This window comes from Falco biarmicus, chromosome 1, assembly GCF_023638135.1.
Source record: "Falco biarmicus isolate bFalBia1 chromosome 1, bFalBia1.pri, whole genome shotgun sequence".
Lineage (NCBI taxonomy): Eukaryota > Metazoa > Chordata > Aves > Falconiformes > Falconidae > Falco > Falco biarmicus.
In genome coordinates, this window is record NC_079288.1 from 12090305 (window position 1) to 12113987 (window position 23683).

The 23683-nt window shown below is 42.3% G+C and overlaps 1 protein-coding gene across 1 annotated transcript in view; it reads right to left on the reverse strand.

Moving 5' to 3' along the window:
* TBCD (tubulin folding cofactor D) overlaps nt 1-23683 on the reverse strand; it is a 129650-nt gene that overhangs the window by 7629 nt on the left and 98338 nt on the right. The window contains exons 30-37 of the mRNA XM_056328217.1: nt 22995-23135; nt 18735-18818; nt 17205-17363; nt 15942-16080; nt 8557-8678; nt 7544-7621; nt 1141-1230; nt 58-145 (exon numbers count right to left, since the gene is read on the reverse strand). Of these exons, the coding sequence (XP_056184192.1) occupies nt 58-145; nt 1141-1230; nt 7544-7621; nt 8557-8678; nt 15942-16080; nt 17205-17363; nt 18735-18818; nt 22995-23135 (901 nt within the window). The remainder of the gene's footprint in view (nt 1-57; nt 146-1140; nt 1231-7543; nt 7622-8556; nt 8679-15941; nt 16081-17204; nt 17364-18734; nt 18819-22994; nt 23136-23683) is intronic.

Consider the following 23683-nt stretch of genomic DNA (forward strand, 5'->3'; position numbering starts at 1 on the left):
CTTGTAAAGTATTTAAAATAATACATGTGATAAATATGCCATGTCTGCAATACTTACTACAGGAAACGGATGGCAAAGGAGGAGAAACAACTGGAAGAAAACTTTCTCTCTCATGTCTCCTTGAAATTGAATCAGGCCACAAAACCTAGAAGACATAAGAAATAAATAGATCTTGTGTTAGAACTGCAAAAGTACATTTTGAGGATCAGAATGACGTGTACCAGAAAAAAGGGCGGGAGGGCAAACTTTGCTGCCCCCAGGAAATCTCAGCTCTAAGTGCTGTGGGAAAGCAAACACGGCGGGTAAGCGCACCAAAATCCTGCAGGGTTACTGAGATGCCACACATCTATGCCAAGGACAAATACGGCTTAAAGCTCCTCACCGGCAGCACCAAAGTCTGCGCTAAAACCCACGTGTGACTCAGGCTCTCACAGACGAGAGCCTGGGCCGGCTGCACACGGCGGGGCAGCGCTGCAGGAGAGACGATGAGGGAAACATGGGCTGCACCTCAGTTTAGGCTTTCGTACACCCTGAAAACGTGACCAGTAAGTGATACGGAAGTCAATAAAACCACTGCTTGCCATTGTTATACCTGAATAATTTTGCCAGGTTGCTGCCCACAAACCCTTACACTGCCTTGCAATGCTCCGGCTGGTGTTTTCCCTCCTCCCCTCACCCCACGTCGCCCTTCCCGGTGCGGTTTTGGGTTTGGTTTGCCGCCCCTGCTGCCTGCGCTGCGGGCTTTCACCCTGCAGCCAGGAATGGTGCAAGAACGTTCAGCAATTTCCAGTGCACGTACAAGATCTAATGGATTTTGCATATTTTATACATTTTGCATTGGCATGAGTCGAGCTCTCTACAAACAAAAAGGAAATGATTCACTGCATCTGTAAGAATTACCAGTAAGAATAACATACCCTAAGTAATCTTAAGAATAAAAGTAGTTTAATTTCATCAGATCCTTCATGTTTTCACTCCAACCAACCACAAATACGACTCTGACAACCTCCTATTACACCTATCTGTGTGCATTTTTCATTTCTATTACACAGGACATGGATCTAGCTGTTACAGCTGGTAATTTACATTTTCTTTACTTTTTATGAGCAGAGAAAAGGCTATTTTATTTCACCAACTCACACTCCTATGCTGGAGCGAAGCTTCCGGACATCTTTGGATCTTTTGATTTCTTCTTTACAAAGGGAAAATAACTTCACTGCAAAGGGGTGGCTGAAAATGGGAAAAAAAAAAAAAGATGAGCAATAGATTTCACTAGAATTTTAAACACAATTAATGATTGCAAAGATGCCAAATTACCGTCCAAAGGAGGAAAACCACAACACAGAGCAGTACTGGCTCCTTCCACAACAGCACGCCCTGCTTTAGGTGGCCTTTGGTAAAGACACAGTGAGCTTGGCCACCATGTTTGGCCCTTTTTTTCTTTTTTTTTTTTAAACTGAATGGAATAAATGACTATTCATTATTTACATTGCTGCTACCTGTATGCTGAGGAATGAACTAGTTATCCAAACTGATTCAGCATAGGCATGATAACTGGCCAGCCATGGCCTGTGTTTACAGCAAAGCGTGGTGTGATCAGCAATACGGTGTCAGGAATGAAAAGATTTTATAGCCAAACAAAAATTACTTAGCTGATGTATCACCGCGGTCAGTCCTTAAGGCCTTCAACAAAACTTTACATAAAAGGGGATGGATGTTGTTCTTAAATATGCAACCATTTCATAGCCCAAATTCCTTCAGTGATTCCAGACAACGTAATTAAACACAGGGCTTACAGTTCTGTTGTGTGTACGAGTCATGAATCCATCTTTAAATATATTTAGCAAATTCTTTTCTTTTTCCACACAGTGTGGGAAACGTGATTCTCACAGCTCATTCCCAGACACCCATACAAACACAAGTATTGTTAGTATATTCCAAGGATCTATTAAAGAGAAGTAAAGAGGGAATATTGCTTTTATTTCAGTTCAAATTATTTAATCTTTTTCTTGCGACATTCAAAGCTGAAGTGCCATAGATGCAAAAGAAACTATTTCATGTTTGCCTAGTAAGCACAATTACTTCTAGACTGCATATTTTGGAAACCTCACTGCATTGTGTATGGAAAGCTGAAAGCAAAAATAGTAACGTTTATTTTCTGCTACCATGATTCAAAGCTGTGGATAAAAACTACTCAAAAAAGCTGTCTAGTGTCATCTGCTGAAAACCAGAATGTTTAAAACAAGATGTTTATAGGAGTGACAAAATGTTTTGTTAAGTTAATGCACCTCGTTATAGACAGTCTTCCAGAAAAGAGTTAGTGGGTTTTAATTACTTCTCAAAAATTCTTAACAAAATACTGGCAAATATTGACTTGATTAAAAAACCTGGACAACAAACCATGGAACCATTAAGCTAAAGAACGCTGCCTACGGCTGGCTCAATATGGTCCAGAAAAAGCACACAAAAAGAGGAAGAAAACTGCCAGGTTTTCAGTGTTCATCTTGAGGCTTCATAAGAAATTTTCAGAGTTGACAGGCGCTTTCAGGACCAAGAATCTGGGGAAGGCTGATTTCAAATACCTCCACCAGATGCTGATAAAGTTCCTTGCAATCCGCTGCCTGCGGTCACATCACCGCTTCCACATGCAGCGTACGGGAAGCACACACGTAGGAGACACATGATGAGAACGACAGGCATCCGCATGCGAGAGCGCGTGTGCATCCACAGACATCCATGTCTCTAGGTAGACAAGGGAAGAGCGTATCTGCTCTCTTAATATTAAAAGGAGGTATATTTTTTCCTACCTTGGTGAAATTTCTCCTCCTCCCACCCCCAATTACACAAAGACATTGTGTGGACAACTAATTACAATACCTGCAATGCATGCCTGGCTTTCAGCACAGAACAACGGCAATAGAGCGAATTAGGTGAGATTTAAATCGGTTGAACAACAGGGACATCGCTGAGAAGTACAGGAACAAAGAGGCCAATTGGAACAAGAGCATCTGGAATAAATTTAATACACCTAACCTTATGTGCAGCATTTTGTGTTTAAAACAGATGCACTTTCCTTTCTGTCATTTGCCAATTTCACATTTGTAATAACTAAACCTAACCTATGTGTGATCTCAAACGACTCAAATAGCTTGGCCTCTTGAAAGGAAATTGAGAAAATTCCTTCTCCTGTGTGGGCACAATGCCAGCAGAAACAAGAGCCGGCGCCTGGGGAAAAGGGATCAGTCTAAAGCCTTTACGTTATGTAAATTGGGCGCACGCTGTCCTGCAAAACGGTGCGGGCTTGTTCCTCCTAAAGGTGAACCGAGCTTCGGCCGTCCAGCCGCCACCGCCGGGCTGGCCCTGGAGCCAGAGGACAGCCACCACCCCCTCCTCTGCCCTTTATAGTTTATTATGCTGTAGCAGCGTAATTGCTGTTAACAAATTCCGTGGGAGCATGGAATACACAGAAATTGTTAGTCAGGGATCCGTGGGGACACATACCATCTGAAAACCCTGCGAGATCACCAAATCAATATTGTTCATATACAATGCACAAACACTTGTTTTGTAAAATACATACACACAGAGAAACACCACTTTTACGTGTTAGTCCAGAAAGCATCAGATCCTGAACTGTCACTCGAAGGCTATGCCGTTCACATCGTACCCAGTACGAGGCTGATCTTACCGTCCTTTCCATGGAACTAGCAACCCACCCGGGCTCTTGGCAAACGGAGCGTCCATGGTGGTCGCTCACTCATGAGACCAGCAGAATGACTCCAGCTCCAGACCCGTACCCAGAAAGTAATGCTCCAGTGCCAGTTTTGCAAGCAACTTCGGTTCCTTCTCCTTTATTCTCCCTATCCCTTGTCCCACTGCCAGCAGGGAGCTGACAGTCACCACTATCTTTTAAGTGTAGCTGCTGGTGAGTTTAAAAGAGCCCAATATTTATTGACACGGCTCTGTTTCAAGCATGCCGGCCTTTGCCACCCGCGGTCTCTCCAACCCACGAGCTCTCCCTACAGCATTATGGAAACGGCTGCAGAAATTCACAGCATGCAGCAAAATGAAACCAGGAGGGTTTGGGTTGTGCCACCACAGAGAAGAAATGACATTTCAACTACAAACTGCCGCCCTGTTTGGGGCGGGGGACAGGCAGGGCAGGGTGGGAATCACAGGTGAAGGATGCTGAGCTTTCACAACAGCTTCAGGCCATCGTACGCCTGCACTGCTGCCAGGAGGAAAGGTTCCCCTCCCCCACCAGCACTGCTTCCCTCCTTATTCTGGCACAATTTGTGAGCACACAGCAGGACAGATTGAGGAACTACCTCAAGCTGAATTTTACTGGGAGAAGGGTATTTTTAACCTGGAACAGTTCTCTAATGCCATTCATCACGCAGCGATACAAACCATTCCTGCCTGTTCCCGGGAGGGGGAACCTCTTGCGCTGGACATGCAGCTTTACACCAGCTTAAGACCAGTAGGAAGTAACACCCTGAAAAATGGCAGGCAGGGCTTTGCTCTTCACACTAAAGATTCAAAACAAGCCATAGCACAACGAAGTAAAGCTGCTTCTGATAGCCTTTTGACTGTCCTGGTGACACTGGAGTGGCTTCACTCCAAACCCCACTGGACGGGTATTCACCCTACACCGCTTCCCCACCGGGACGTTCAGCGGGACCCTGGCAGAGGAATGACCCACCAGGACAAATAACTCTCCCTTTAACCACGAGCATCCAAATGGTGGTAACAGAGGAGAAACAGCCAGTGGTTGACTCACCCTCCCACACGGAGGTGACAAGACTGGCCATAAGGGGAGCGTCCCCAGTGCTGAAGTTCACCTGCAACACTGTGCCAGGAACGCCAGGTGCCAGGCACGCCGGGAGCTAGGTACCAGGCACGCCGGGAGCTAGGTACCAGGCACGCCGGGAGCTAGGTACCAGGCACGCCGGGAGCTAGGTACCAGGCACGCCGGGAGCTAGGTACCAGGCACGCCAGGAGCTAGGTACCAGGCACGCCAGGAGCTAGGTACCAGGCACGCCAGGAGCTAGGTACCAGGCACGCCAGGCACACCAGGAACGCCGGGCTGCGTGTCCCCTACCTGGAGCTGCAGCGCGAGGCGCAGGCACACAGCGCAGGTTACACCTCTGCGGGGTAGGAGTGACACCATGTGGCAATGAGCTTTAACGGGAGCACGGAGCTCCTGAGGAGTGGCAAACTAATTCAGCCAGCAGCTATTAATCCTGTTTAAATTAAGCAGAGTAGGATATTACCTGCTCTGGACAGCTGATGTTTTAATAGAACAAAACGGTCCAGGATAGTGCACAATATCCATCTGAAAATTGAAAATACACTTGCAAATCCTTCTTTATAACATGACAGTTGATTAAAGTAGCTGGTATAAGCATAATCCTGATGCCAAACATCCTGCAACCCAAGTTCCCTTGCTAAAACTCCACTCAGGCTAATGTGGTAAAAAACTAGGGAAGGAGATGAAATGGGAGCCAAACACCCCAAGGAATGCTGATGTTTCATCCCCAGGTTCTCCAAAAAGTTTCCCATTTGCTGTATGGCAAGACGTTCCCAGCAGAACAGAAGCAACTGGGAAGTTGCTCACCAGCAGTAAGACCGTTTCCTAAAAGCAGCCATGCACCTCATCCCTGTTATTACAGCCACACTTACATAAAGTACCCGACAGCACACGCACACATGGCCTTTCCATGCCACCCAGTAAAGTGTCTCAACTGTCGGGCTCAGTCTGCATTGTATTTCTACATTTTTATGGCATGCTTCCTTGAAAAGGGAGTAAAGAAACAGGGCCCAAAGTCACGCTTCTCTTCTATGCAAAAAGGAGCAGATGGCACCCAGCGGCGCAGGTGGGCAAGCCTCGGAGCCAGGCTCAGTGCTCGTCCACCCCTACCATCACCCGAAGGGCACTAAGCCGCAGTAAGAAACCACAAACGCTGCACCGAATGTGCTGATAGCACAGGGGCCCTCAGAGCACCGCAGAACCCAGGGCAGCAGGGTCACTTCGCTCGCCCTGAAGCACACACGGAACTCGTTCCTCATCACCTCCCAGCCATGCGGTACATGTATTACCAACACACTCACACGCAGGAACTAAATTCTCTGTCTCTTTCTAGTTGTCGTCAAAGTTTCCAGAGCTCTGGCTTTCCAGAGCTTTTGTATGAGCACGAGTTCCTGCACTTCATGCCGGTATTTCATTCCCTTGCCATAAAAATGATCCACAGGGCTGTATAATTATTACTTTTCTCTTTTGGTTTTATCATCAAACTGGAAGCAAATACATTTGGATCAGCTTCAAAACCTTTCCCCCCTCCCCCCATAATCCCCTGGATTCTATTTCAGGCCTTTTTAATAAGGCATTGCAAGGGCACCACAGGACTGAGTTTGCGTGTCCCTTACACAGCACACGCAGTGATGCTACCACACGCTTTCTGTTCCGTGACCTGTGACATGGGAGCCAGGCTTTACCTGGCATTTCCCCCCATAACCCACATCTTCCCCAGTGGGGTGGACTGGAGCCTGTGTGGAAGTCCCAGATCACTGGCACAATTACCAAACTGAACAAGCAATATTCATTCCATCTGAATTTGACTCATTTAAAATTCCCATTTGAAAAGGGCCTACCAAATGTTATTTAAGAGAAACTATCTAAATGCACACTTCAAAACAAGAGTAGACTCAACTGGGGCTTCTAGACTGAGAAAAACTTTTCAAAATCATGTGCTGTCAGCAATACTTGAATCAAGAGAGTCCAAACCAGGTATATGTACTTGTAGGATTCACGTTGTACAATTCTGCAGATGCTTATAGATGTGCCAAGATGCTGCCTGAGAATGTCTGTGGAATATATTTTAATATTACTGAAATTAAAATAATTCTCTTCTGAAACATCTGCAAAACCCCATGATTTCACATTGGAATATCTTTCTCTGTTTATCCATTCCTGAACTGAAGACGGAACTCGGTGTGGAGAAGCTGGGACATGCCTTTTTTATTATTCTTATTAGAATCTTAATTAACTTCTTTGGAGATACTCACATTGACAAAAGCAGGGAGGGTTTGGAACCAACAGCTGGTAGGCACGCTGTTTCGCAGCATCCCCCCAGGACACTGCCGTGGCTACAGGCTCACAGCGCAGCCAGGACGTGCCCCATGAGCCTGCACGCAGGAGGCCAGTGCAGGGAAGGAGCGAAACGGGTCCGACACTGGCCAGGCCTGCCAGGTGAAACGTGCAAATCAGACCCGATTAACGTACCGGTTGGTGAACATGAACCAACAACAAACTTCTACACTGGTATGAGAGCCGAGGATTTTATCAAGACCCTGTCAAGGCTACCTGGCCAGGATGTGTGACCGCTGTCCCGCTTCAGGAAAATTAAAACATTATCTCCACACACACTCACGCTTAAGAGTCCTACACACCCACACCTACATCCACACTAGCATCAGCCAGAGTAAGACTGAAGAGGCATGTTGCATGGTGGAAAACAAACAAAAAAGACTTTCAGCAACTTACTTCTCTTGGTTGGTAAATAAATCGAAACAGCCATTTGCCAGCATTTGGTCCAGCATAGTCAGGAGAGGTACAGACACCCTGGCGGAAGAAAATAATTTAACAATGTAAATACACTTCTTGGCATACACATATACAGTATTTTTAATTAGAAGCAAAGAAAGAAACTTCCTATCGACCTACACATTTAAATTAGAACTCTAATTTACACAGAGGAGGGTTGCTCAGTAACTTCTGTGTGTTGGCTGCGAGGGGGGCATTCCGTTACAGCCAAAAGGAAAAAACCTGATTAACAACATGCCTGGTTTAAACTTGCAGTGTCCTGAAAACACAATTAACGGTAGTAGAAAATATTAATTTATCTTCTAGTATATAAACAACATATTCCACAAAATGTATCAGAAGTTACAACACCTTCTCACTGCAGGTAACTGCCAAATGAACCAACACACAACACATCAGCTGGAGTAACCATGGTCATGTTTTCTACTTCAACAGCTGAGACAAGAAATAAAATATAGATAAAATAGAATGGAAAACTTTATTAATAGTCATGGGGGTTTTTTCCAGTAGGGAATATTTTCTATTTTGCACATGTTTGATAAGTGAGGCTTAAAGAAGTTCATCTTATTATGCAGAATAAGTCACCTTTAAAGAAAAACTTTTGCAAGGAAATTATACTTCAAGTATGTGCAAAAAACCACTACCTAAATGAAACGCAGACTGAGCTACACTGAAAAGTGTGCAGCAATATACAACCCCCAGTACTGCATTATATAAAAACTGACATTTATTACCTTATGCACAATATTAAGTTATAGTAAATGTAAAATACTCTATCGTCACTCCTTTGTTATACATTTTACCAAAGGCACTGCTGTACCAAGCAGATATATTAACGCAAATTTACATGGGCTCAGGCATACTTTACCCAGGCACGGTAAAACCGGTATGCCATACATCTGACTTCTAATAGTCCTGCTGTTGAAAATAAGAAAGCAACAGGAAAACATTACCGGTCATTCCGCAGGTTGTCCTCAAAGACCTTTAGCAACGTCTCACAAAACCTCTCCATAGCACTGGAATCGTGCTGGATTTTCTTCATGTAGTCAAACAGGCTCTGGGCAGAGTATCGGAGCTGGGGGGAAGGAAGCAGCCGTGAGGGCAGGGGGAACAAACCCACCGCAAGACACAGGCGCCACCTGCACGGCGCACCACGCTTTATCCCCCGCGCCACGAGGCGCACACCCGCCCCGTGAACACTGCCACAGCAGCCGAGTGCATAAATTCGGTAACGATCTCTGACAGGAAGACGGCTATTTTACTTTCATTAATCCTTTTTTAAGGAAGGTTTGGTTTTTTCCTTTTAAGTTTTGCCATTGTAGGAAAAAAGACCACATTAAAGGTTCATTATATTCTTTCCCTCCAAACAAAACCTCCCCAAACCGCTAGGATCATCCTGCTTTACTTCAAATAACAATATTGTCATGGCTCTGCAAGTTCAGAAGCACGCAAGAAGTTCAAGAGGTAATATTTATTAAACAAGCTGACGTAATTGAAAATGAAAAAAGCCGACAAGCTCTTGGGCACATGGCGCGGCCACACAAACCAGCGGTAAACCCAGCTAAAAATTAAAAACAACTCAGAAATGGTAAGTCTTGGGCTAACTTCACCGCGTTGATCAGCTGGTTTGGGAAGATGGCAGGAGGCTTTAAGCGCTTCTGTTCAGGGTCTGCTGGAAGCAGCCCACGGAAGGGTCACGCCAGCTGCTAAACGTCACGGGCCCCATCCAGCCTTCGCGCCAGGGGTACCTGCCGCCAGGCCCCAGCCCCCGGGAGCCAGCACCGGCACCAGCCAGGCAGGCCGGCTTCTCCTCTCCCAGCCCTGCCGGACCCTCTCGGGCAGGACCCCCCTCCTGCGGAACCCGTGCCCCCCTCCCCCCGCGGGACCCGTGCCCCCCGGCAGCCGACATCACAGCCCCAGCAGTGGGACAGGGACCGCAACGGGCTCTACCAACATCACTGCTAACGCTCACATCTTCCATTCCTGGGAGAGGTAGGAATGTATTTTCCAGGCTCATCTTTTAAAATACTAATTGACTTCCCTTAGGGACAAGAAGAAAAAATGGGTTTTTTTGTTACAGAAGCTAACTCAAAGTCATATATCTCATCAAGGATAAACTTAATGAGATGTCTGTATTTTCCTGACTCCGACGTGAAGGATTATCAGTCCTGCTGGGGCTTGGTCAGGTCACTTGGGGAACAGGGGTGCAGTGGTTAGGGGGTGTCTCCCTACAAGAAACTGGCTTACAGTGGGGGCTGTGGGCAGGGCGGGAGGGGTAGATCAGTTCTGAAGTACACACAGCCTTCAGTCTTGGTTGCAAGGGTTAAATAGTTTTCCAAGTCAAGGGGGGAGAGTAGGCAGTAACTAAGCCGGTTTAGTTGGTGGAGATTTTCTTTCTTCAGCTCATACATAGCATTTTGATAGCTTATTCAAAGGTGCAATCAGTTCCCCAAAGTTTGACCCTTTTATTATGAAAAGAAAAAAAAATAATAATGGATCTGTATGAGAAGTGTCACAAGTGTCCTGAAAGCAAAAGAGAAGAACCTCTATTTAAACATTTTTTCTAAATTAGATTTTATATCTGTAATGTTTATGGGTGCATCAACAGAGAGGACCAAGAAACACTGTAGCCTCGAATCAAAACTCTGAACTCATTTTCAAAGGCTGCAGCCCACCCGCAGACAACAGGGCCCAGCAATCCGCACGACCTGGGGAGCAGCACAGCTGCTATTTTACCAACTTGTTCCATGCTGAAACACCCTGGGCAACACAGAAGCAGAAATATTTCTTTAAAAAAGTCAAGCAGTTTCAAGAAATTATTCAGTTATTCTGCATTTCAAAATGATAGCCAACTCTCAGTAAAAATGGTTTCAACATTTCTAAAACCTAGTTACAGTAAACCGAAATACTGAATGGAGCGAGGTTCTTTCGGTAAGTTTTCCAGTACGCTGAGCAGGAACTGTGTCCCTGCACCGAAAGGTCTTTACAGGATATACAACCGTAAGGAAGAGCGATTTCCTAAAAACTTAAAACCTGATTAATTATTGTATGCTACCCTTTAAAATAATCCTTGCATTTAAGACCATTACAAATAAAGAAGAAATATTTTAGTCTTAATACCTTACACTAGCAGAGATCAATTCTAAGTAGAAGAAAGGTTACATCTGAGCCAAATCTCAGGAAAAGATCTGAAAATGTGTATGGTCAACCGTGTAATCTCCACTCCTATTTCTTTTGTCTTTTAAAGTACTTTGCAAATCTTACACCATTTTTTGAAGAAAGCTTAATTACTCAATGCCTTTCCTGCAGATTGAAATGATTGAAAAGGCAAGAATGGGCACAAAAGAAAAGAGCAAGCATAGCACACGTAGGATGTTCCAAAGCTGAGCAAGACCACGACAGAGTAGCAGGATAATTGGAAAAACTGTATAACTAAGTCAGCATTTCTTTATCAGCAAGTAATTAAACAATACAAAAGCACAGGTGTGGATAAACCATCATATAACTGCTTAGGAGATTTAAAAATGGGACATTTCCAAATAGCACAGACCATACGAACTTTACTGGAAGAAACTCCAACACAGCAAGATAACGTCACAGGAACAGGTTAAACCCATATTTCCTCCTCAGGTGAACACTCCTTTTTTCCCCAGATAACCTATGAGGACAATATCAGAGCTACAACTTAAACTGCTCATGAGTATTTGCAGAGAAGACCACTTCCAAATTTCTTCCTCATCTATGCAGAACACAGAATTCACACTGTATCAAATGTGTGACATTTACCTTTCCCTGGGGTTCCATGAGGACAGGGAAAGGAAATTAGGAGGTTAATGGGTTGGAACTGGGACAGCTTTGGATAAGAATTTAAGAGGAGGCCTGGGAACGACCTTGTTCTTATTAAACACAGTAAAAACAGGGTTTGCCAAGGCTTAACTGTCCCATCATTTAAGCCAATAGCAGATACTTGAGTGACAGGCAATACATGATAAGGCGAACAGCGTTCAAAGGGACCATTCATCTGATGATAAATCTGAAGTGTTTTACCTCCTAAAGATATTATCTCCTGAATCAGGGGGAAAGTATGAGGAAGCGTAGCTCCAGTGCGGGGAGAAGGCAGTCACAGCTCTGGACAGTTGCGTGGCAGAGAAATAATCATCTACACAAACCTTCATGAAATTGTTTCCTAGCTGACTTGTTGCAAAACTGAAGTACAGCACTTTTAAAGACCGGACTCAAGCAATGAGTGGCACCGATATGGCCAAGAGAAAAGGAGCTTAGGCATCCAGTTTGTAACGGAGCATTCAGCCGCTCAGGCACCCGTCAGCTATAAAGCTGCCCAAGCCACACAAGGGCTCCGGTTCCCACTGCGCAGCACTACCTTGGACTGACCTGACCAAACAGCCCGTGGGGCACGATGAGAAAGGAAGAGCCTGTGCTGAAGATGTTCAGTAGATCGACATACCCTAACGGCTGTCGGCCGCCCCTCTAACCACTCTCCCTGGAGCCCCAGGCCTCTTAACAAAATTAAGTCGTCTGCACCCAACACACCACCAGTGGAAGTCAAGGGAGTAACTCCTGGGAAAGCCCGGACAAAATCTGTTGTACGGGTAATTGCTAAAGGCTCCCGTTTTCATAGAAGTATTTGGACAGAGCAAGACCTACTCACAGTCAGGACATTCCTGTAACGCGTGCAGAAGAAACCATGTCACGCTCAATAAATAACGCTGGTTTTGGATCATTTCTAATCCTGACAAATTTACAGTGCTGAAGTGGCAGTAGCCTATTTTCCCAGTAACTTTAGAAAAAATTGCATAGCATTTAAATTTTAGCACAAGTGAAACCATGTCTCCCTTGCTTTACTTGCAACACTCTTTATAATAAATTGATTTTTTGGAGGCCAGTAACTCACAAGACTCAAGTCAGTGATATTTGATGAGAAGTAGAAATATCATAATTCACACTATTTATTTTTTTTTAAAAAGCATGTCAGAAATTATTCTCAAGTGTATTTTGCTCAAGAATTATCAACCAAGAAAGCTGGAATTTAGGGCCGGTTGCTTCAAACCAAATATGCATTTGTTTGCATACAATTTGTCACAGTAACCAGATGTTCTAAAACATCATCTACAAACGTCCCAGCATTTCCATTTGTAAGAATTAATACAGCTGCTGAAACCCCAGCAACTTGCTCCAAAAGGTATATGCCATCATAACCATCCCTGGCAAACAATGAGTACATTCTGAGGAACATAAAACATAAATCGTATCGTGTATTTGGCACATAGATAATGTTGACATCCATATGCCATTGACGAGCTTAATTTTTGTTGCATGCTTCACCATACATGTGCATTCATCAGATAATTTTGGAACTGGCTTCTCCAGTTGGTAAGGTCTTTGGCATCCCACGTTGGAACCCTGGCAGTGGTCTGGGAGAAAACTTTTGATTTTCAAAATAGGTTGCTGGTTTCTTTTTTTTCTTTTTAAAGGTTTTACTTCAAATTTCTACAACATTTTAAAATACAATTTTGTGGGGGGAGGGGAATCACAGGACATTCTGTGCTTTAAGAAAATTTTAAATTAGTTCAACAATAATTAAATTATATCAAAATTACATCCTGATCCCTGAAACTACAGGGTTTGTGAACTGGAGAAAGAACAGCATTGTATAGCTCTGATCTTCATATACTGAGAGGGGGTTTTATGCAGCCATAAGAAATACACATAATTGTGGGCCAGATACATAATTAAAAGATTCTTTTACACAGCAAAAGTGCCCTTTGAACCAAGGCGATGCAGCAGAATGCCAAATCCCAAAGGGAATGACATCTTCTGTTTTTCCAGATTACTTCAAATGCTCAATTCTTTCAGCAACCATGCTGCCACCAAAATGGTTCTGAGATCCCCCACACAGCTCATTTCAGAAAATCTCTTTAAAAAGCCAAACAAAGAACTACTCTTGCTAAATATACTGCAGAGCAATTTTAACAACGGAAAAATAGCCACTGACCACTGAATTACAGTGGAGCCTTTCTCCTACTAATTGCCTGAGATGACTTAAAGACAAACTGACATTTCAATTCAGATTATCTTGCAGTGTACGAGAATCCTCTCACTTTCTAACTTCTGTGTGTATGTATATTTTTAAGAGAGAGGGGGAAGAAAGGAGATATCACAAGAACACACACAGGTTACTGCAAGACCTCGCACCTGAATAATCCTTTTACTTTATCTGAGATTTTAAAAATTTGCTTTTCGTATAGATTTAAGAACAGTTCTTAGAATTTACTGTTAATGTTTTAAATCAGTCCCTGGATATTCAGCAAGGAACACTACAGGCTTTGATAGAACAGTTTGAAACACAAGTCATTAGAAGGCACATCAACTCTGATTTACATATCACATGTAAAATATTAAATTTAACTCACTACACACTGTATAATCCCAAGTGTAAGTACCCTACACTCTGAGCCTCCCTCGCACTTCTGTCTGGCTCAAAAGAGAATTAGGTCATCTTCTTTCTAAAGCCAAAGCCCTTAAGAATATTTTAACCAGAACGAGCCTTTAGCGTCAAGGAAAAATGCAGGGTCACAGAAAGTTAACATTTCAAAATCCTATTTTAAAAACAGTACAGAAGGTTTCCCTTAAATATACTGGCAGATGGTAAAAAAGAAAAGGGAGCGAGAACTGTTTACACTTTTCAAAACCAAGCACAACCAAAACTTTAAGAAAAAAAAAAAAAAGAAAAGAAAAAAAAGATATTAAAATGTTGAATATGAATTTTCCTCTGACCCTGGTTGGCGGTCAGCATGTCTGTTTCTCCACAACTTTCCTCTCTTTTTATACTTATACAAATAACTTTGGTTTTGGTGGAGACTCCTATAATTAAGTGTGTTTGACTAAAAGCTGATTTTCATGTGCATGTCTGCTATTAAAAAAAATCTGTTAAGAGTTACATTGTCTGTCTGACAATTACTGTCACAAACCAATAAGCATATGTTTTCAAAGTTGTAAAATAGCCGTTGCTATATAATTAGCTGCCATTTTAGAAACATTAGAATTCTCAAAATTGGTTTAAATATATGAGAATGCACAGACACCAAATTCTCAGCTACAGGAAACCCAAAGGCGTGTGGACAGCTCGGGCACAAGCGCAGAACCGACGGCACCAGGCAAACCCCATCCTTTGGGGACACGCGGAACAGCTCACGCTAAGACTGAAAAGTCGCAGCCATGGGAGACAAGCTGCAGTGATCACCTCCCTCCTTCTGCCAGCCCAGCAGGAGCTGTTCTCTCCCCACAAATACTGTGCTTCCTGACACTTACCACTTTTCTACCAGCCTTCTTAATTAGAGATGGCAATCTTCATTAGTAACACTCTTGAACGCCGTTAGGGTTCTGACTCGCAACCTCCTTGCTCTGCTACAGGACCACTGCAACTTAAAGGTTTAACTGACAGGCCAGAATATTCTGTTACTGGCCCGATATTTCTCTGTAGTGTCCTACTGAACCGTGCGCTTACCCCAGTAGTTACTTTTATGTATGTTACATCTTTGGCTACATCAAATAACCAAAAAGTCAGAAGCCAAATATCTGGAAATCCAAAATTCTGAAACTAGCAACACAGGCTGCAGTACAAGGACAGAAGGATACACTGAAATTATAATAAAGTCTGGACGACTTTGGCAGCATAACTGGCTACCAAAACCAGCGATAAAGACACTGCTCACGCACAGGAGAATGAAATAGAGACTGCGAAGCTCAGAGGATTCAGGCAGATATTTCAATAATACTTCTTTGTCATGTAACTTCTAGCATCTCTCTGGTACTTTTGTAGAAACATAAAAAAATAAAAAAAACCCTGAACATACTGTTATCACACTCACAACTAATAGTTAACACTTTGCATCAGGTTACAAAATGAGAACATTCATTTAAAAAAAGTGATCACCTTGCGGTTTACCCACAACACTGAGCTGAATGGCCAGTCCTCGGGTAACCGCTTGGAAGGGTGAGCAAATAAAACACGAGTTGATCAAGCCAACAGGCTGGAACTGTCAGGTTCTGTCATGCCAGGAAATGAGGAATTAGCGTCCTTTCTCCTTGTTCCCTGCATGCTCAGTATGTCAAGAAAATAATACTTTTAAAGATGAAAAATATGAAGTTCATCAGGCTTAAAAGTGTCATGTTTTCTTTTAGAAATCTTACACCTGAAATAACTGATCTGCAATAACTATCTGCAATATCCACTGTAACGGACTAAACGCTTTAGTCAACAATTTTATCAGGTAAAGGCCCTCCCCTACCAAGCAGGGAAGCCGCTCAGCTTTCTTACCGTTGTCTCTGTTAATCCACCAACAGACACCGAAAGACCCAGAAGCACGTAGTACTGGTACGCTGGCAAACCCAACAGCTGGGTGATCCGAGGGAAAGCTTCGGACGCAGCGTTCCAGTTTAGCGTCTCCTTCTCTGACCTGGGGAAAGGGGAAGGACAAGAAGTGTTGTATGTGTGCACTGCCTTTCCTCCCCATACGTTCCTATGATAGCTCCTCATCCTCAAGCACCACGTCAGTGAAGAAAGTCTCTGAATTACCTAAAAATCAAATTAATCACTGGTCTTCAAGCCCATGGGGAAAATACAAATCAAAACTTCAGCCATTGCCAGTAAAGGGAAGCAATTCAAGTCCTTGTTCTGATTCAGATGAGGGATTTGAACCACAGTTTTCTTTTCACATGCACTTTTCCCTACACCAAGAGAAAAAAAGTTCTCTTTCTTGCTTTCCCTTCCAAGTTCTCTCCCACCAACAGCTAGTCAACAACTGACACAAAGGCAGACTTATCCCAGGAAAGGCTGACACCCCCCACCACGGATCAAGCAGTGTCCCAGCAGGCAGAGCACTTTTTCAGTTACAGGAGGGTGAGATTCTGCTGAACAGAATGGGGACACAAAGCTGGATGTTCCTCATCCCAATCAGGTATTATGATCACCATTCATGAAAGAGTTGCTGCAGCTCTTGCTGTAACCAGAAATTCTATACCAGATAACTACTTCCACTACTCTAAAAGAACACAATTAAAAATTGCCATTATAATCAATCAATGTTTTCCAGTCGGGGGCGCGGGGGGGGAACAAACAAGAAGGGCGACTACCAATAAATTCCAGCTCTCACATTATGAAGAGAAAGTGAGACTATAAACCAGACAGTTCATAAATAGCAGGATTACCAAAACACAGCTCCCAGCAGTTCTGTCTCACCAACTGACACGATCTCTACCATCCACCACGGAACTGGCTGATGGGGTCTGAAATTACTGGGGTGGATCCAGAGAAAAACTTATGCAGCATGACCATGTAAGACCTGTCTCCTTAGGAAACGATGGTTTAACAGGAACTCATACAGTAAGTTTGTCTTTTGAACATTTTATATGTTTATACATATTCATTGGACACTTAATGAAATTCTGACAAACAGCACCAAATATTCCTCCATATTAGGGACCTGGGCACAAAAATTACATCAGGTTGCTTGAGTTACATGTAACTGTGTGCGTGTATCTTTTACTTCCAGTGGTTTAGGATACTTTTTCAATATATTACCTTGGAAATATCCTTTCGAGCGCTTCTCGATGAGGTATGTGTGGAACTGGAGGACGGTCAAAATGTAAAAGAGTAAGGAACACAGAGCCTGCATGAGCTCGAAATTTATCTATTTTTTCAGCTGACTGTTGAGCCAGCCAGCACATAATCTGTTTGCAGCTACAAAGAAGAAAACAATCACATAATGTAATGAGAATGTATACTGAAATTGACGTTGTTTCAACATACCAAAATATCCTGCTACGGAAGTATTCTGGTTTAACTCTCTATAATGAACGTACAAGTGATTTAAGACATCAACATGGTGACAGAATCTTTAAAGCTTTATCTTCCATAAATCAATCAAAAAATATCATGATGTTAATATTACACAGTATTTGATATTCACATACCACCTTTGATCCAAAAAGATAAGAAGGTGGCTTTATGGTCTGGATGAACTGTTACATTTCAGAAGGAAATAGAGCAGGAACCTTAAGAAGAGCACATTTTCAAGTAGAAAACTGCTCGCGTAGCAGAGGACAAGGTCTATCCCAAATCTTATGTATCCCAAATTTATCACTCCTTCAACTCTGGCTTGTTTTTAACTAAATCCTGTTTTGCCCACATTCATAACTAAACTCTCAGCTACAATACTGTGTTTCACAAGGTGCTTTACACCTTCAGAAAGGACAACTAACGATAGTAAAACCAGCTACAATTCCTTCAGTCACAGCAAAACCCAGAATAATCAGAAAATATGATCCAGCTGGCAGGAGTCCTTCTCTAGTTTTCACGTGAATGATCTATTTCTGCAACAGACCAAAAGTGCCCCTGGACAACAGGCACTGGTGGAGTAGTGTATTCCTACAGAACCCAGTATTTTCCTTCCAAGTTTGGGATTTTTTAAATTAAAAAAAGACATCATGTATATATTCAGCTAACCACTGGGCATGCTCTGTCCATAAACCAACACCATTATTAAGAAAGTTTTTCTGCAGCCAAATGTATGCTTAAAAACTGGTAAGTATTCTTTTTTCTGCAGCCAAATGTATGCTTAAAAACTGGTAAGTATTCTTTTTTCTTTTTCTACTGTTAGGAGTATTCTATCATTAAAGTAAAAACAGAAGCTCAGTATTTTTCCGTATTTCCTTACTAACAATTCTGCAAAGATGACAGAAATGACTACAAACTCCTCCACATTATATCACATTCCAAATTAACAATGCAGTGCCCTAGATAAGCAGGCAAGTCTGCTTTCTGTTGAAGTGAACAATACTGGCATGCTCCACAGAGGTGGCAAGTACAGACCAAATCTCACCGATGCACTGTATTTCAAAGGTGCGACTGCCACCCAGTTTCTCTCGGTAAGTTTAGTCTCCAAAAAACAGATACGATATTCTCAGCATCTGTATGGGTATAGGTTTGATGGACTTCTATCAAAATTTCTGTCACACTCAGTAAAAGATTAAGTATATAATATATAAGCAATACTTTCTTGTATGAACTGGAATGTAGTTATAAGACACAAAAATAGTACAAGTAGCATACACGTTGGCATTAATTAACTCCACTTCATTCTGAGCCAGCAGAAGCGTCACTTCCATTAAGCTTGTCATAGCAGCTTCACGTACCCTGTTGAAACAGAGAGTAGTTACATGGAGTAGTTACATACTTAGTTACATCAGTATTTATTTAAATAAATACATCAGCAGTTAAGTTTGACATTGGGAAAAATTCAAAGTAACAAGAAAAAATTGATATGTTTGAAAAGGTTCACCTGACTACTGTGAAAAGACAGATTCTTGTTTCTGATTTCCAAAACAAGTTGAAAATAGTTGCCTATGTAGTCTAAAACTGGGTGGGACATTTGTTATAATGGTAAAAAAGGTAAATTACATCATTTTTTCCTAAGTAGCTTAATACAAGTTTGGCAATCTTTCAAAGTATGTTTTCCTAGTTTTTCATATAGTAGCTGACTATTAGATATTCATGTCTAACACCTGTAGACAGATTGGACAAGTCCCAGCAAACAATCTGTCAAAAGAAATGTAAAGTTTGCATATGGAAAGTAAAGTTGGTTAAACTTTCCCACGATTCCATTAAAGAAAGACAAAAATTACACACCAAAGGCAAGGTCTCTCCAGAGAAATGGCAATTCCCCCTATATCTTTCCATCTTAGTCAATGGTTTAGAAGAAACAATGAGAAAACGTTCATATTTGAAAGGCCACAAAAGTACTCGGCAGCCAACAGTTTGCCGTAAGAAAGGATTCCCCTCCCCCCTTTAATTTACACGTTTCTTGACTTGATTGTGGCTGGCATTGCCAAAGAAGCTTAAAAAGAATCTGGTGCTCAAAGCGCATTTGAATTTTAATGGGTGCTGGGAGTTTAATTTCCTCAGGATTTCTTTGAAAATTTTCACTTTGTAGAGTTTTGTTTTGTTTTTAAATTAAGACACAGACAGAAGGACAAACAACAGGTATGGGGAACTTTAAGCAAGAGCTGTCAGATGTGAAAGTTAACTCGAATACCTAATTATACCTAGCCAGGCTCTTACCTACTGCAGCGTCTCGCCTCATTTTGAAAGCAAAAAGCTTATTATCTCTTCCCTTTCTCTGCCTCTCCACTGGATATGGGGGCCCTTGCCTCTTCTTTCGGCTCCACCTCTCTCGTGTTCCTACATTTTCTGAGCCAGAGACCCATTCACCTCCCTCCTGCTTCTTTGCCGGCGGAGGAAGGAGGAGAGGGAAAGCCAAGCTCCTTCCTCTCTTGCGCAAGCTGGAATGACCTGCTCTTGATCCTTACTAGTTTGCATCCTTGTTTCCTCTTCTAAGTTTGAGATGTCAAACACACCTATCTTTTAGTGATTTCTTGCCCTGCATTATTATTTCCCTGTCATATGACAATTTTAACGACCAGTACTGAAGGCTGAGGAGCTGGGTATCATTATGCAAACCAAGAAAAATTGAAACATACAAATATTAACTCAGGCTGATAAGAGCAGCCTCAATTATTTGCCCTGTGTACTTTTCCAATTCATTTGTAAATACTGTAATCAAGTACCCTAAAGGAACAAGGTTAGTCAATTAAAAACGTGCCCAATACTAACATGGCACAAACCATCTTTCTTCTGCTTTGCTCTGCAGAACTTACACTTCACGTTCTGTTCAAAGTCAGAGTAGTGATAATTGCAACTCACGCTGGAACCGACGAGATCTCAGCGACTGATAACGATTAGGTAGAGCACAAGCATTACAGTTTGACAGCAGTATAAACTACCCAATGATCGCTGGCAATGAAAACCAGATAAACACTGCACAAAAAAAGCACAATCACAAATGTTCCTCCTACACTAGGAAATAGTTGGTTCTAGGGTGTGTTACAGCAGCTCCCAGTCCTCACCGTAATTACAGATGTACTTTACAGCACCTGCCCCTGCATTCAAGCTATCTAATGAGCAATCCTAAAGAGGAGAATGCCACTGCAATTAACTTTTTTCTTTTCTTTTCAAAGTAAACCTGGGGCTAACAAATACAGTAATGACACTAAAGTCAAGACTGAGTAGGACAGAATTCTAAAACAGACATAACCAGAAATCTGACCCGAAGCAAAAAGTTCCCAAGCTGACACAATGCACACTTGGCATCACGTACCATTATACCGGATCTGAACCGGGATCAGCATGCTATGCATGGCTGCTGAGGCTGAACAGCCAACGCTCCAGAGCTGGACTGTTTTGCTTGCAGCAGGGAGAAGGGAGCAAACCACTGGGACTGTTTTGGTCACAGAAAGCATCACAACAAGCCAGGAGGAGCGCACACCCTCCCCTGCGAGATACAGCTAACGTCTCACCCCTTGCAGCCTTCCCAAGTCAGCAAGTACCACCACAGGTTGCAACCATCACCTGTGAGCTCTGCCAGCTTTGCTGCAGCCAGTTACAATACATAGATACCACTCAAATCAGAAGAAAATTATGTTTTATGTTCATCAGCTACAGCTGAAAACACCCTTCAGAGGACAGTGACTGAAAAAAATGTCTAAACTTGTTGTTTCATACAAACGCTCTGCAATGATACAACCGAAATGAAACACCAAAGCCTTTCATGTGACTCAGCACTGTTAGACAAGAGCTTCCTTAATAAACTGGGAAAATATGGAAATCCTCAACCAACAAAATTACTTCATAGCAGTACTTTTCCCCACTCCCTGCTTGGAACGTAACAGAAGCATAGTTTTTATTCAGAAACTAGATCTGAACAATCAACAGGCTGTTAACCTACAATCCTGAACGCACATCTCTGTACCCTGAGACGTTACATATAGTTGCCTGACAAGTCAAATATGTACCACCACTCATTACCATACCATACAAACAGCATGGCCCATACTGTTAAAACAGGGCTGATATGTATAGAATGTATATATCTGTACAGAATCATATCTAAAAGCAACATGTATCTGCATATTTCCAAATCAAAATTAGGGATTAAGACATTACAAAGCCTTTTTCAAAAACAGCACTTCACTCAAAATCAATGTCCAACAACTAACAGACAACTACAATGAATTTATCACATTCATTTACTTAGTTTATTGCTTGTTTATATAATGATTAATGTTACTGCTCTGAGCCTTCTATACAGCATCAAAATCAGCATATATTTTAAAACTGCGGATACTGGATTTATTCTTGAATTCTGATAATTTAATACTTTTTATTAACAAGGACTATTTCAGGCTCGGCATATTTGTGCTCCTAAATACACGCAGAAAAGTACCCTGAAAAGAGAGCCTGTATGTTTCCTTAGTACTCATCTGATCTCTAAAGAAATTTCACATGGTTTTCTCACTCTCTAACTACCTTGTGGAATTCTACGCGATGAAGTGAGTAACATGAAATCTTCATTGCTGCTCCGTCTACCACATTCAAAGACTGCAGGAACTTCCGATCAGTGAGTTATGTTACATCCCCAATTCCAGCTTCTTTAGAAATCAGACACAAACCCAAGGAGGATATCAGCCTTCATAGCGCTCTGGGTTCATCAGTTTAGAAATTGCCTTTTCAGATGACTATTACTGAAGGAACACAGAACCTCCAGACGAATGCGGTACTATATACTGAATCTGCTTAATATATTAACGGAACTGTGAAGACTGAAGAACATGTCAAAAATAAGACTGCTACAGTTTTAACCTTACACCTATCCTATAGATTTCACATTAGCAGATACATTCCTACAGACTTAGGATTTAATTATTCTTCCAATCTCGTAGCTGAAATCACTGAAACCCTAGACTTAAAAAAGAGTCAGTAACACCAATGCACAATGTATAAAGTTTTTATCCACCTTGTCACCAGCCTTGGAAATGTCACTAACACGTGAGGCAACTACTCCCTCTCCTGGCAAAACGTCCCACGAGAGCAATGCACACCAGAGAGCTCGCCAAGCGGGAGTAAATGTGTTATTTCAAAGAAACAGAAGCAATGTTTTACATCGCTGTACTTCTTGCAACTCAATAAATTCCTGACGTTCACTAAAAGCAAAGAATGTCATCCACAAAACCAGAATAAGACTGAATTCCAGTTTAAAACACATTAGCCCACACCTTCCTAACTTCTGAGGCGAAGGACAAACCAATTCTTGTCAGTCTTTCCTTTCACTTTCTACTCCTCTTCCCCCAGTGTATTTCTAACTATACTCAAACCTCGGAGCTATCTATTTCTAACAGGTTTTGAAAAGACATCAATTTTTCATTAGACATCAAAACTGACAGCTAAGTTGAAGTCTCAGTTTGTAAGGCATCTTACCATCCTCCAACATCTCCTCGGCTGTCTGTGGTGTAGTCAGTCACACCACTAAGCAGGGTAGCATAAATCTGAGCAATGTTATCTTTGCAGACATATTCTTCCTGGGATCCGTCCCCCTTTACACCTACTGTCTGGCAAACCCTGTAAAAAGAGAAGAAGTGAGGGACACCACAACACTAGCAAGGAGAAACATTAAGATCATAGCTTTGTTCTGCTGCTTAACTGCATTCCCTGGACGTACAGCACTCTTAAACACCTGTAACATCTGCTGCAAACAGTATGGAGATATTTCTGAGCCTACTGTGTTGTATCTGACCTGAGAATTTCCGATCAGCGTTCAGGTTTAAAGGAACACTGGCAAGGCAAAAATCTCCGATAAGCTGTTTGGGTTTATGTCCACAGTAACAAAAAGGAACACACTTGAAGCACCTGTCAGTTTCTGAACTCTCCTTAAAATGAAGCAAGCAAGAAGAGCAAAGGACTAATACAGTGTGCACTGAATTTGATCTTTAACAAACTTCTTTACATTGAAGACATGGGCTTTTTCCACTGTAATGGTTTAAGAGCATACATACTATGATATTACTAACAGTAACTACACTGTGGCATGTCAACACAGAAAATACTCCTTTAGAGTAAAAGTACAATTTCTTTAAACCAATTCAATCTTCTTATTAAGGATGTGGAAA